Source organism: Hypanus sabinus, chromosome 12, assembly GCF_030144855.1.
Source record: "Hypanus sabinus isolate sHypSab1 chromosome 12, sHypSab1.hap1, whole genome shotgun sequence".
In the NCBI taxonomy this organism is placed as follows: Eukaryota; Metazoa; Chordata; class Chondrichthyes; order Myliobatiformes; family Dasyatidae; genus Hypanus; species Hypanus sabinus.
In genome coordinates, this window is record NC_082717.1 from 37186688 (window position 1) to 37202355 (window position 15668).

The 15668-nt window shown below is 40.5% G+C and overlaps 1 protein-coding gene across 5 annotated transcripts in view; it reads right to left on the reverse strand.

The window, feature by feature from the left end:
- mta3 (metastasis associated 1 family, member 3) overlaps nucleotides 1–15332 on the reverse strand; it is a 192208-nt gene extending 176876 nt beyond the window's left edge. For 2 of the 5 annotated variants that reach the window (XM_059985759.1, XM_059985758.1), the window contains exons 1-3: nucleotides 15114–15332; nucleotides 12773–12840; nucleotides 2058–2151 (exon numbers count right to left, since the gene is read on the reverse strand). In XM_059985759.1, coding sequence (XP_059841742.1) covers nucleotides 2058–2151; nucleotides 12773–12840; nucleotides 15114–15141 — 190 coding nt within the window. In that variant the 5' untranslated portion in view covers nucleotides 15142–15332. Of the gene's footprint in view, nucleotides 1–2057; nucleotides 2152–12759; nucleotides 12841–15113 lie in introns of all 5 variants that reach the window. The other 3 variants (XM_059985761.1, XM_059985760.1, XM_059985762.1) reach the window with 3 other exon arrangements.
- Nucleotides 15333–15668: the final 336 nt, after the last annotated feature.

Genomic DNA, 15668 nt, shown 5'->3' on the forward strand with positions numbered 1-15668 from the left:
ATGGCTTCACAGTCTAGAACCAGGCAGGAATACCCAAGAGCAATTATTACAACTGTACTTGGAGGGATAAAATTATACCTAAAAAGCAAGGTGAGAACCAACTAGGGTAAAGCATTATGCCTCGGTTGCAAAGTATCATTATTTCATATATAGCATGGCTAAAATAAGCATAACAACACTCATTCACTTTAGTAATATTCCACTTTACCTGACAGTTTATTCCTGATAGTTCCACAATAACGAAAATTCAAGAAAGAATGTTTATTACTGTATGATAAAGCAAAAGAATCCCAGCTTTATCTTCACATTATTAAGAGTGCAGATGAACCCAAAATATTGATGACATATCAACTGATTAAATTATTGAGCTATTTCTGAAATTAGAGATGCAACTGTTTTACTAAACTAAATGCCTAATTTCTCCTGTAAAGGCCCTGGTCTTCCAGATTTTATGCATTGCTTTAAGACTATCCTAAAAGTCAAGGAACATACATCTAATCACAAAAAAAGCAAAATTAATGTCTATAAATGCTTAGACAAGCTCAGCAATTTCATGTTACTTAGTATTAATTTGCACAAGCATTCTGCAAGCAGTGCTCAAATGTGCAACAGTGCAAAAACAAAAGCCTTATTTTGTGCAGAATTAAATAACTCCAAACTGCATACAAGGACAAGCATTAAAAATAGAGCAGACATTGAATTTGTACATCACCCTAATATAATCATAATACCAAAGTACATATTAACTATCTAAAAAGTTCATTTCAAGATTGTTGTACACTTGCTGACTTAGCATTATTAATACAAAGAATGGGTACAGCAGAATTTAGAATCAATAAAAGTGAAGACCATCAACTATTTAAACAAAGTTCTGCTATTTGAAGAACATTGGACAGCAAATTTGATCAGACTTCAAAATCAGGATACATCCACTTACTCTAAAATAAATTTAAAAAACTTTATAATTCTAGAAATCTAAAATAAAAGCAGAAAACACTGCAGCTGTGTGGGTAAAGAAATGGTTAATGATTCAGATCAAAGTATTTCATATAAGACCATAACACATAGAAGCAAGTTTCAGCCCATCAAGTCTGCTCTGCCATTCCATTAAGGCAGATCCTGAATCCTATTCAACCCAATATACCCGCCTTCTTGCTATACCCTTTGATGGCCTGACCAAACAGGAAACCATCAACTTCTGCCTTAAATATACCCACTGACTTGGCTTCCACTGCAGTCTTCTGCAAAGCATTCCACAGATCCACTACTCTCTGACTAAAGAAATTCCTCCTTACCTCTTTTCTAAAAGGTCGCTCTCAATTTTGAGGTTGTGCTCTCCAGTTCTGCATACCCCCAACATAGGAAACATCCTCTCCACATCCACCCTATCTAGTCCTTTCAACATTTGGTAGTTTTCATTGAGATCTCCGCATATTATTCTAAATTCCAGTGAGTACAGGCCCAAAACTGCCAAACTCTCCTCATATGTTAACCTGTTCATTCCCAAAACCACCCTTGGGAACCTCCTCTGAACTCTCTCCAAAGATAATACATCCCGTACTCTCAGTCGCTGCACGCCACGGAAACCGGTATAAGCACCGGCCTGATGAGCCTATAAGGCTCGGGACAGACTTTAACTTCAACTTAATATGATAAAAGGAGCATGTGATTCACAAATAAAAATCTCAGTTAAATTGATCAAAATTCCTAGTTGCAATATTCATTTATGTGAACAAAAGGTTGGGTGCTGAATACTTTTTTAATGCACTATGTGTACATTAATATACATTTAAATTTGTCTCACAACAGCACAATATTAAAAAAAAATAGACTTGAAAAGGCAATACTTTGTGTACAAAGAAAAACAAACCAATTTTTATTGTTACACAGATGTTTATAGAACCATGGAAGAACTGTTCATTTCTCCTGCTGATTAAAAAATTTTAAACAGCTACTTTGTCTTATCATGGTACAAAAGTACTCCCATAAATCATAAAGTTAATCAACAGCTTCAAATTTAGTATTTTAAATCTGAAATTAATTTAATCTGTACTTACTTGCATGTTTATCTGCGAGTACTATTAGACTGTTTGATATGTCCCTGCGCCGATAAAAGCAGACCACCTTTGCTTCCACATTACCGCTGGCAGTCTGGAAGATATACAAAATATTAAATCAGGGTTCTTTTAGGAAATAGACCACTGTAGGTTGAGTAACCCTTACCAGAAACGTTTGCGGCCAACCCATTTTGGAATATATAATGAGATAGCTTGGGATCGCCATCATTCCTGACTTTGAATTTATGTGATACCAGTAAGCAGTCTTTGCCTTATGCATATGTACTTAACAGTAAAAAGTTAACAATCCACCAGCATTCTCAGGTTACATTATTTTCTACTGTTCATACTCTTCTACTTATGAGCATAAATTCAACTAAAGGGATGAAACTGGGACAAAATTAAGATAATTCAGGCCTTGTTCCTGGAGCTGACAATATGTATTTCATTTTCCATCGGTTCTAAGAAAGCAGAGGTGCTGCTTTCTTCATAATGACTTGTAAGAGACGTTGGACAGGCATATATATTTATGTGTCAAAGATGGAGCGACATGGACATGGTGTAAATAGTGTTTGTGTGTTCTTGATTTGCTTTTTAGCTGGTTCAGCACAACACTTGGGGCCGAATGGCCTGTTCCTGTACTGTACTGTTCTATCTTCCTCAGTCAAAGCTGGTTTCTGCTCATATTAATAGAAGACAACCAGAACAGAGTTCGTGTAGAATCAGAGGCAGAAATCCATACTTAAACATACTCCGATTATTACTAAATATTCATACATCAGCATCAGTGCACACATTCCTAACAACATACACTATGTTTTACTGTAGTAAATTGACTTAATTTCTGGTACAACTCCCTGAAACAATTGTTCTGCGATTCAATGGAGATCTGTCCTATCATGCAAAGCAAGAATGACAGTAGCAATTCACCTGCATAATAAATTTATCAGATTCAAATTGCTCTTGGGTTGAAGAATTACCTGATAATTGTTATTTCCAAATAATGATCCTAATTGATTAATCTTATTACACACAAGAGTCCAATGCCCGCTGCAATTGTTCTACTCTCTCAGCTCTTCAAAAAGCACGTGGTACATCCGAAACAAAAATCGACAGTAACTCTGTATTTTCAGCCTTATAATGCTTGCTTTGTTCCAAATTTAACACTATGTCAGATTCCTTCATTTTTGTTTCATTTGCTCTTGGATTTCAGAGAATTTAGGCAAGTTGACCCCGACTCTTTCTCAGGCAATGCTATCCAGCCTTTGTTCACAATTTAAGAGTAAGTTGACAATCAGCCCAACCTTGCTTTTCATCACAAATTCCATCACAACATCATTCACCCATATGCTACATAGAATCATTGAGATTTTAAGATGCAGAAAGATATTTGACCCTTTAATGTAGTGTTCATTTAAGAGAAGTAACCTAATCTAATTCCTGCTTCTCATTGCTCTGCAGGTCATGGGATTCAAGCACACATCCCAATATCGTTTTCAGTCATGGATGACTTCTGCATTGAAACAAAGCTCTCCAGCCCAACCTGACCATACCAATGATGATTCTTGCCAAGCCAGTGCCATGAGCTCACATTTGGCTATTTCTTTCAAATTTTAATGATGGCTTCCTCTTTCATTTTTCCAGACAGCCAGTTCCAGACATCACCTCAAGGTGGAAAAAAAATGCTTCCTCAACTCTCTTCTTATTTTTCTACAAATTTCTTGAAATTCAAGCCTCGTGTTCAACCCCTATGCAAAGGGAAATAGATTCCGCATTTTCCATACCATCTAGGCTTCTCAAAATTATATACAGGTCAATTAAGTTTCCTCTCATCTCCCTTTGTTTAAAAAAAATCAACTGCAACCTTACTTCAAAGCAACAATTTTCCAGTCCTGTTAACATCCTCATAAATTTCCCTCTGTGCTATCTCACATGCCACCACACTTTTCCTGTAAGGTGACCAGAACTTGTATGCAATACTCAGGGCAAGATCGAACTAGCATTGCATACAGTTCAAAGATAGCATCCCTGCTCATATATTTACTTCACACCTAAGCTGTAAAGGAAAATATCTCATACATCTTTTTAACCAACTTTCTGGATTGCTAAATGTACATAAGGTCCTTCTGTTGCTCCACACCACTCAACATCCTCCCATTTACTGTATATTTCCTTGTCTTATTTGATATCCCCAAATTCACATCAGTGTTCTTCTCTGCCCACTTGCCACATTTCTACCCAACCACTCAGACTACCTTCAACTTGCAAACTTCAGCTTCCTCCTCACTGTCAACTTCACAGCCAATTTCTGTATCTGCAAGTGCAATTACTATGTTTTTGACATTCAACTCTAAGTCATTAAATATTTGCAGGAAAGACCAAGTAGTGATTGCATTTGCTTTTACTTGTTTGATCAGCTTGTCATACTGAGCCTTTTCAAAGGCCTTGCTGAAATCTGTGCTGGCTACTTTATTGCCATTATACAAACTTATTACCTCCTCAAGAATACATTCAAATTTGTCAGACATGACCTTGGCTTAATAAATTCAGGCTGACTGGGACTAAGTAACCTTATCTCCCTTTAAATAATTACAACACTCCCATAATAAGCAACTTGGCTGAAATTACTTAGTCGGACCTTCCTCCCTTTTTAAACATGTTTAAACAACAGTACAATACAGTCCTCCTTCCTATCTGATGTAACCACGGAGAATTGAAAGCACGTAAGGAAAGCTTCTGCAATTTCTTCCAAAACAACACACAAAATTTTGGAGGAACTCAGGAGGTCAGACAGCATCTATGAAAAAGAATAAACAGTCGATACTTCAGTCCAAGACCCTTCATCAGGACAATAGTCCTGAAATCAAATCCAGCCAGCTCCTTGTACACTCTCTATCCATGCTGGGTTGGAAGTCGAACTAGCAACTGCAACTCTGCCTCGTAAAAAAGTCACATGCTAGGGAAACGGCAAAAATGGCACCTGATGCGCCACGAAGTGCAAAAAAGAATAGACGCTGCCTGAGCTGCTGAATTCCTCCAGCACCTTGTGTGTGTTGCTCTGGGTTTCGGGCATCTGCCAATTTTCTCATGTTTACAATATCTTCCTGGCTTCATTATCAATTATTAGACAGTATATACAATACTCACTGCATCCTCTATCATCTGTGTAAAGTGAATTATTTTATAAGAGCCACAGCCAATTGGTAAAGTCTGATCTATTTTCAGTATTCTGTGCTGACTCTACCTGTTAGTCCATATTTAACTTAGTGTTCATCACTTTTCCACTCCATTGTAAACACCAGAATTGCACCAACCACAAAGATATTATCAGGACAGAGCAGTCAGACCAATAATCTGTTTTCCTGATTAAGATTTTTACCCAACAACAATGAAGGAATAACAAAGTAAATCCAAATCAAGATGTTCCAGTCTGAGTGGAACTTGCAAGAGGCAGAGTTCTCAAACACCTGCTGACCTTGCTGGAGCCAAGCCCAGCCAAAGAACCCACCCCACCCAGCTTAGACATTCTCTCCTCCTCTTTCTCCATTGGGCAGAAGAGACCAAAGACTGAAAGCAAGAACAGCTTCTATCCCTCTGTTATAAGACTATTAAATGGATCTCTTGTACAATAAGATGGACTCCTGACTTCACCATCTACCTTCTCATGGCTTTGCATCTTGCCTGCCTGCATTTCACTTTCTCTGTAACTGTAATACTTTATTAGAAACATAGAAAACCTACAACACAATACAGGCCCTTCAGCCCACAAAGCTGTGCTGAGTATGTCCTTACCTTAGAAATTACGTAGGGTTACACACAGCCCTCTATTTTTCTAAGCTCTATGTGCCTATCCAGGAGTCACTTGAAAGACACTATTGGGTCCGTCTCCACCACTGTCGCCGGCAGCCCATTCCACTCACTCACCACTCTCAGCGTAAAAAACTTACCCTTGACATCTCCTCTGTACCTACTTCCAAGCACCTTAAAACTGTGCCCTCTCGTGCTAGTCATTTCAGCCCTGGGAAAAAGCCTCTGACTAACCACACAATTAATGCCTCTCATCATCTTATACGTCTCTATCAGGTCACCTCTCATCCTCTGTCGCTGCAAAGAGAAAAAGTTGAGTTCACTCAACCTATTCTCATAAGGCATGCTCCCCAATCCTGTCCACCAAGACCATCTCATGGCTCCATCTGGGAAAAAGCAAGCCCTAGGCCAGGGGTCGGCTCTCCCGTCCATTCTGCTCTCCAATGGACATTAAATTGGACTACATCTGTGGCAACAAAATACTCGGCGCGAGTACAGAAATGGATGGAACCCTGGATGCCGCCATTCAGCTGTTTATTTATGTAACAGATTTCCCCCCAAGCCACTGCACTACCAACCCACTACCAACCTCTGCTGTGCCTATTGTCTTGTTTTATTATTTATTGTAACGCCTGCACTGTTCCGTGTACTTTATGCAGTCCTGGGTAGGCCTGTAGTCTAGTGAAGTTTTTGTGTTGGTTTACGTAGTTCAGTGTAGTTTTTATATTGTTTCATGTAGCACCATGGTCCTGAAAAACTTAGTCTCATTTTTACTGTGTAACGTACCAGCAGTTATGGTCGAAATGACAAGAAAAAGTGACTTGACTTATAATCTTCTAGATCTCTATTAGTTTTTTGAAACTTTCATAAGCTTTTCATTTATTCTTGACTAGATTTACAACAGTCTTTGTACACCACGGTTTCTGTACCCAACCATCCTTTCCATCTCATTGGAACATACCCATGCAGAACTTCACCCAAATATCCTCTGAACATTTGCCACATTTCTGCTATACATACGGTTCCCTGAGAACATCTGTTCCCAATTAATGCTTCCAAGTTCCTACCTGATAGCTTCATATTTCCCTTTATTCCAATTAAACACATCCCTAACTTGTCTGTTCCTATTCCTCTCCAATGCTATGGTAAAAGAGATAGAATTGTGATCACTATCTCCAAAATGCTCTCCCACTGAGAGACCCGACACCTGACCAGGTTCGTTTCCCAATACCAAACCAAGTACAGTCTCTCCTCGTGTAGGCTTATCTACATATTGTGTCAAGAAACCTTCCTGAACACACCCAATAAATTCTACCCCATCTAAACACAATCACTTCAAACGATGGTCAGCACTGCTTTTCACTGAGCATTTTACTTTCACCATTATATACACCTTTGTATTCTGCAGGGTTTTTTCACTCTAGGGAGATGCCAATCAATATTTGGAAAATTAAAATCTCCCACCACAACAACCCTGTTATTATTACACCTTTTCAGAATCTGTCTCCCTGTCTGCTCCTCTATGCCTCTGCTACTATTGAGTGGTCTATAAAAAACACCCAGTAGTTATTGACCCCTTCCTTTTCCTAACTTCCACCCACAGAGACTCTGTAGACAATCCCACCATGACTTCCTCCTTTTCTGCAATTGTGACACTATATCTGATCAGCAGTGCCATGCCCCACCTCTTTTGCCTCCCTCCCTCCCTATCCTTTCTGAAATATCTAAAGCCTGGCACTCAAAGTAACCATTCCTACCCGTGAGCCTTCCAAGTCTCTGTAATGGCTACAACATCATAGCTCCAAGTACTGATCCATGTTCTAAGTTCATCTGCTTTGTTCATAACTCTCCTTGCACTAAAATAGACGTATCTCAAACCATCAGCCTAAGCGCGTCCCTTCTCTATCACCTGCCTATCCCCCCCTCTCACACTGTCTCCAAGCTTTCCCTATTTGTGAGCCAACCATCTCTTCCTGTCTCTTCAGTTTGGTTCCAACCCCCCAGCAATTCTAGTTTAAACTCTCCTCAACAGCCTTAGCAAACCTCCCCACCAGGATATTGGTTCCCCCTGGGATTCAAGTGTAATCCGTCCTTTTTCTACAGGTCACTCCTGCCCTAAAAGAGGTCCCAATGATCCAGAAATCTGAATCCCTGCCCCCTGCTCCAATCCCTCAGCCACACATATATCCTCCATCTTATTCCATTCCTATACTCACTGTCATGTGGCACAGGCAGTAATCCTGAGATTACTACCTTTGTGCTCCTACTTCTCAACTTCCTTCCAAACACCCTGTAGTCTGCTTTCAGGAACTCCTCCCTTTTCCTACCTATGTCGTTAGTACCAATATGTATCACAACCTTTGGCTGTTCACCTTCCCACTTCAGGATATCGTGGACACGATCAGAAACATCCCGGACCCTGACACCTGTGAGGCAAACTACCATACGAGTTTCCTTCCTGTATTCACAGAATTGCCTGTCTGACCCTCTAACTCTGGAGTCCCCTATCACTGCTGCCATCCTCTTCCTTTCCCTGCCTTTCTAAGCCACATGGCCAGACTCTGTGCCAGAGGCATGGCCACTGTTTCTTCCCCCGGGTAGGCTGCCCCCCCCCCCAACAGTACTTGAACAGGAGTACTTATTGTTAAGGGAGACAGCTACAGGGGTAGCTGTCTCCTTAGCATCTGTAGCATCTGCCCTTCCTACTCCTGACACTTACCCACTTATCTGTCTCCCGAAGCCCTGGTGTGACTACCTACCTGTAGCTCCTCTCGATCACCTCCTCACTCTCCCTGACCAGGTGAAGGTCACTGAGCTGCATCTCCAGTCCCCTAACGCTGTCCCTAAGGAGCTGCAGCTTAATGCTCTTGGTGCAGATGTGGCCGTCCAGGAGGCTGGGAGTTTCCCGGACTTCCCACATCAGACACCAAGCACAGAACACCGGCCTCACACACATACTTCCTGTTTGTATTCTACAACAGGCAACCCACCTCACCTTGACCCATTATCGCCGAAGCCCCATTGAACCAAAGCCCTCCTACTCTGTCTCCCTCTGCTCTGCTTTATAGTACTGCTTCTCCCTTGTACGACCTCAATGTACTGAAAGGACTGATGTGAGTAAATGATCTGTTCAGATACCTGTAAAACGAAGTTTTTCACTGCACTTCAGTACACGTGGCAATAATAAACCAATTTATTTTCATTTTCTGAGACTTCTCTTGTTTCAATGCCTGAGCTATTACCTTCCTTTTTTGACACTTAGCCTCAGGGAAAATACATCTTTTCAGTGAACTTCCTTTTGTTCATTCCTTCCACCTCTCCTATTTCTCTCATTTTAAAATTTGTTTAACTGCTGACATTTTCAGTCCTAAGGAATGATCAATTAACTCACAAAAGGTGGGTGAAGAGACAATAGGAAATCCAGAAACCACTGCTCTGTCCTGCTATCAACACCAGCAAGACACATACAGGCAAGAGCCCATGCATCTTCCACGATGAGGCAACACAAAGGACAGTGCATCCAAGAGGCAGTCAATCCACTGGACGAAAAAGTGCTAAGCACTCAACAATTGCTATGGATATGGCACAAGTGTGCGTGATTCAATCCCACAGCAAATCGCTAGATCCAGTCTCAATTAAAACCCATACTGAAAAGATGTCAAACAGCCCATAAGCATATTTCAGTCCATTTCCAAATGTCAACTGTAAAATAACATGACATCTAAAGGTGTCAGCGTCCCTGCTTGAGTGACGAACATCAGTCACAAATTCAGTCTTACATCTCACATATTGGAAGCAGAGGATGCACCAGGGACACTATAATCATGATCAGCTTCAAGGAATGAGACAGTTCTAATTGCAGTAATTGGTAAAGTTATCAAAGGGGTCCTACCCAAATACCTCTACCTGTGCCTTAGAAGCCAAGTGAATGTGATCTTCGCTGCTTGATCACTTCAAGAGAAATCCAGGGAGAAAAATAAACTTGCCAATTGAGAGGGACTGTGGAGCACCCTCATCAAAATCAGCCTCTTTCTTCACTATCTGGTTGCTTACAAGATGGAAAACCAACGTGATCTTAACCAACAGGTCCACAACAGTCTTAGTCTGAGTACAAGCAAGGCAGCCCCATCACCCAAAAACATTTCTGAATGTTTCCTGTCACAATAAAGCCTCACCTCCAACAAACCTCCCACTGGAGCGGAGTTAACCTGCAACTAAATTGGACAACTGCCCAAACTTTTGCAGTTACATTTCAAAACCAAGTTCAAGTGGTAATACACGGTCAACTTGTGCGTGTTTGCGGTTGTGGATGCTGAACTTCTGTGTCCAATCATTAAATCAGTAAAGCATATGAGAATGAATCTTGCACCAAACAAAACAAAGATCTGATTTCAACTAGCAACATCGTAGAAAAACATTTCTCGATGTAACCCTGGAAAACATGGACCACTTTATGTACCCAAGGAATAACCTTTCTGCAATGGTAGATATTGAAAGCAAACTCCTTCAAAGCCTTTGTTAAACAGCAGAATCTTTGAATATCCAGGGAAATGACTGATGTACAAGAGCTCAAATCTGGCTCAAAGCTCCTGAACTAATTGGGCAACAGTGACTTCCACTCTCATAGCAGAGGCACACCAGCAGCTATATTTCATTCTGAGTTTGAGGACATTTAGTGTGTCACCAAAGTCTCAAGCAACTTTCTACATTATGTACACTGGACAGCATTCTCAATGGTTGCATCACCACTTGGTATGGAGGTGCTAGCACACAGAATCGCAAGAGGATCCCCAGGGTTGTGTCAAGGGCACTGTACTGTTGCTACATAACAACTTGTTAGTGACAATAAACTCAATTTTGATTCTGACAAAAATCCTCCAGATCTTCAACCATAATAAACAAACCAATATTAGCATCCTCTCTGAGCAACATTCTCAGCACTAAGTTATATTTAATCAGTGGGTTACATTATTCACATACTTGAGAATAGATTCCCTGTTCCACGTTCATAGACACTATCGTGAGGAAACAATTCAAGAATGCTTTCAAAGCCTCCATGAAAAAGCTGAGGCTTTTTCACCCTCATGAGAAACCCTGACCAACAACCATGGAAAATGAGGAAGGAGCATCCAAGATGGCATTGACAAGCTCAGCTCCCTCTGTCAATAGCATGCAGAAGCCTGGCGAGAATGGTGGGAGGCAGACTAACCGTCCATCTGCCCTGTGAAGCTGCTCCTGTCCACAAAAGGTAACGTCTGCAGGTCACCTATTGTCCTCATCAACTACCTCAAAATCTGAGTGACAAAGATCATTCCCAGACCCAAAGGACTCCTAAGAAGAATAACAAACCAACTGAACTTTCTATTCCTCATTTTAATGTTTTCTAATACGCTGAATATTTCCAGTATCTTCTGCTATCAAAACCAAAAATGCCACTTCCTGCTCCCCCACCATATGCTCATATTCACTACTCATAAGAATTCTTATCAAGGATGACAAATCCCTCTGCCTCTGTGCTATGTACTCAAACAAGAGTCGATCAATTACTAACAGCTTTGAATACCCATACTTTTAATCAACAAATCAGAATCAGCTTTATTAACACCAGCATGTGACGTGAAATTTGTTAACTCAGCAGCAGCAGTTCAATACAAAACTAATGAATAAACAAGTAAATCAATTACATATATTGAATAGATTTTAAAAAACGTGCAAAGACAGAAATACTGTATATTAAAAATATTGAGGTAGTGTCCAAAGCTTCAATTTCCATTTAGGAATCGGTTGGCAGAGGAGAAGTTGTTCTTGAACTGCTGAGTGTGTGCCTTCGGGTTTCTGTATCTCCTACCTGATGGTAACAGTGAGAAAAGGGCATGTCCGGGGTGCTGGAGGTATTTAATAATGGATGCTGCCTTTCCAAGACACGATCCCAAAAGAAGTCCTGGGTACTTTGTAGGCTTGTACCCAAGATGGAGCTGACTAGATTTACAACCTTCTGCAGCTTCTTTTGGTCCTGTGCAGTAGCCCCTCCATACCAGACAGTGATGCAGCCTGTCAGAATGCTCTCTACAGTACAACTACAGAAGTTTTTGAGTGTATTTGTTGACATGCCAAATCTCTTCAAACTCCTAATAAAGTATAGCCGCTGTCTTGCCTTCTTTATAACTACATCACTATGTTGGGACCAGGTTAGATTCTCAGAGATCTTGACACCGAGGAACTTGAAGTTGCTCACTCTCTCCACTTTTGATCCTTCAATGAGGATAAGCAATTTTGGAATAAAATCTTCAAGGATTTGATGTATATAGTTGGGCACCTGAATCTATAAAGGTTAGGTCTTCAGTCTAAATCACACATTACCATATATTGAGAATCCTGATTACAATTCCATATAATCTGTTGAAAAAAAAACATTGTATGGAAGTTCACCGAGGCATGAGAAAAATGGTTTAGTATCAAATATGGGGAATATTTTTAAAAAAAACATAGCTTACTGAAGTAAACAAATGAGGTAAATCTACAAAAAACTGCTGATTTTTATTTAAGTCTATTGCATGTCGTAATGTGGCTGAAGGCACATATCCCAATAGAGAGAGTTCAATGCACCATGTCATGACCAGAAAAATGTGGAAAGGTAATCATAGAGTATGAAAATGTAGTACAATATGCTGAAACAGAGACAAGGATGAATAACTTAATTTGAAGCACTGGGAAATTGGCAAAGCAATCTATCGAAAACAGATGAGGTGACTATAAAGAATGCTTCAGAATTTAAAAATGAAGCAGAGTTTGGATTAAGTAAAATTTCAAGAAAGTTGGCAACTGGCAGAACAGCATTAGAACAGTTAAGTTTGGAGCTGGAAAAAAACACAGAAAAGTAACTAAGTGTACATACACATTTAAAATACCTTATTGAGTTCTTCTATTCTTCTTATTAAGTAAGGATTACTGGAAGAATTTTCAAAGTAAACATAGTCTGAAACAAAAGAAAGAAAAATGCAATCAAGTTACATAATCATTTCCAACAACATTTCTTATTCATACATTCTTATGGCTCAAAGATACAAACATGATCTTCCAAACTTGCCTTGATTCTGGAATGGTTACAATGGATTGAAAGGTAACAAATGTAACATGCAATAACAAAGGTGAGTGAAAAATAAAAGAACCACAGATTACTTGATCTGAAATCAACGCTGCAGTCCACCGTGAAAGATATGCTAATAGCAAAGCCAGAGAGTCATAAGAAGACTCAGTACAGTCAACTTAGTTTTATGGTGGGAAGATAGTATCTAGTTTATTTCTAAGAATGTACAAGCAAGATTGATAAGGCCAAACCACTGAATGTAGTGTAAGATTTTCCAAAAGGCATTTAAGTGCTCAAATATGGGAAAAGGTATATTAGAAGATACAGTTATTTGTTACAGTACATAAAATACAGATCATTTTCCAGTTACCAGGCTGAAATCAGTGCCACCATAATTTATACTCAGGTCCTCAGTTATTTACAAGCTATATTTATAAATAAACAAAGGGTCAAAATGCAACCTATCTGATTTAAATAGAAACATTTGGGCAAAACATAAATAACACAAGTATTGCAAACAGTTAAGAGAAGTATTGCATTAACATTTACTACAGGAGTTATCACAAGAGAAGTTGTTGAATTTGTACAGGAGTTCACAAAACCACAAGCAGATTGAGTAAAATATCCACATACTCCTCAGAGATTAGAAGGCTGTTTCAGAGAAAGATTATAACATTCTGCAAGGTTTGACACAATATATGCCATAAGGTTACTTTCTTCAACACAAGTAAATCAAGAGGGAAATTTCAAGACCAAGTGTCAAAAAGTTTAGATCTCAGCTGGAGAGAAATGTCTTTGTTTACTAAGTTATGCATCTTTGGAATTATCACCAAAGCTTCTATATTTAAGGGCTGACAATACTCAGTACAAAAACAATAAGAGATATGGAGCAAAGGCAGGTTAGCAGAGCTGGTTACAGACCAACCATGATCTAATTGAACAGCATGCTCCTGTGTCTTATACTCCTTAATGATGTTTACACACAGAGCATTCACTTATCAAAGACTCTGAACTAACCACCCCAACATCAGTGACCTAAAAATCAAGCCAATCAACAAATTATTAATCAAGCCAAAAATACTGAAAATAATTAACAGTCGGGCAGTATCAAGAGAGAAAGCAAGATAACATATGTCAAAATATTTAAAGAGTTCCAAATAAACCCACAATATTAACACTGTTTCTAGCTTCAAAATGCAAGCTGACCTCCTGAGCATTTCCAGTATTCTGTTTTATTTCAGATTTCCGTAACCTGTGGGGTTTTCTGCCTTTTGATACGAAATATTTAGCCTTCTATTATTAACTGTAAAACATTTAAAAGATGGCTGAAAAATTAATTTGACAGCTAGCACTCCACACACGCTCGAGTGCCCGCTTGATTTCTAATTTCCTGCAACTCTCCCTCTCCAAAATTGGAGCTGTTAATAAATGGCCGGCATTTTATAGGTTAACAGAAACTGGTGGCAGCTAACGCAGATTATCTGCCCAGTGATGCTGCAGCCATGCTGGTTCCTTCTCGTAAAGAAAAAAAAATGAATTGTACATTTAAAAAGGTGAACTGGTCCAACAAACATACACGTGCCTTTTATTAAGGTATGCGTCTTTTCAGACCAGAGATTGCAGAGGGAGGTTATTCAACAGTGAATGTCTTTTGTTCTACCTGGAGAGGGAGAGAAGCAGTGGCAGCGCACCCCGGGTTTGAAGGTACAGGCCTCGCTCCGAGGGGGAGGGAGGGAGCCACTGAGTGTCACTTCGCCATTTTTCCACTGATAACTGTGTTCAATCACCAATCCCACCACCTCACACTCCAGCTAAAAACTCCGATCAACACTTCAAATAACTTTGAAAAAAATATTAAGCAGGAGTTTCTCCTCTTATATATGTGTATATATATATATATATATCATTTGGAAGGGGAGGAGCCAATAATTTATATTTTCACCGAGTCCTGCCCAGCCCCGTGAACTTTCCGAGTTATTTTTTTGTGGGTGTTTTGTTTAAACGCCTCCTGGTTATTATTTAAAGCTGCAGTTTTGCCTCAAGAAGCAGATTAATGAACAATAAGGCCGGTGAGGCCCGGGCAGGCAGCCTCCGACTCTTTGATCAGTTCCCCAACTGATCGGCTCGACCCTTTCCATCAATAAACAAGCGCAGCCACCTACCTCCGACCCTGTACATATTTGCCGCCATTCCGCCCCTTTTATTTTTTAATATGCCGGTTGAGAGGCTGGTGTCGGAGCGAGGGGAGGTCAAGGGGGCGGTGACTCCCGCTCTCCCCTGCTCCTGGGTGCTCCCGATGGACACAGGGCCACCCGAGTGCCCGCCCGGGGAGCTCGCTGCTCCGCGCCTGCCGTCGCCTCCTGCTGATGTTGTTGTGGCGGCGCCGCGGCCAAACCGGCCTCGCTTCCCTCCCCCTCGCTTCCTGGCTGCACTCGCCCCTCCTCCTCCGCCTCACCCTTACCCCATACTCATCCCAAAATGTCGTTCACCCGTGCAACCCTCAGTAACTCAGCGCCCCCTAAACAGGGACCCAAGCCCCCTTCCCTTACCAGCAAACTCAGTTCTGCACCACCCAATCACCCCCACAGCCAAACACAAGAACTAACAGGCAGAAACCCTTGCCCCATCAACAGCAATTCTCATCCACTCACTCCCAACCTTAAGCCCTAGTTCATCCCCTGCATTTACACTTAATTCAACTGCACTCCACCTTAGAA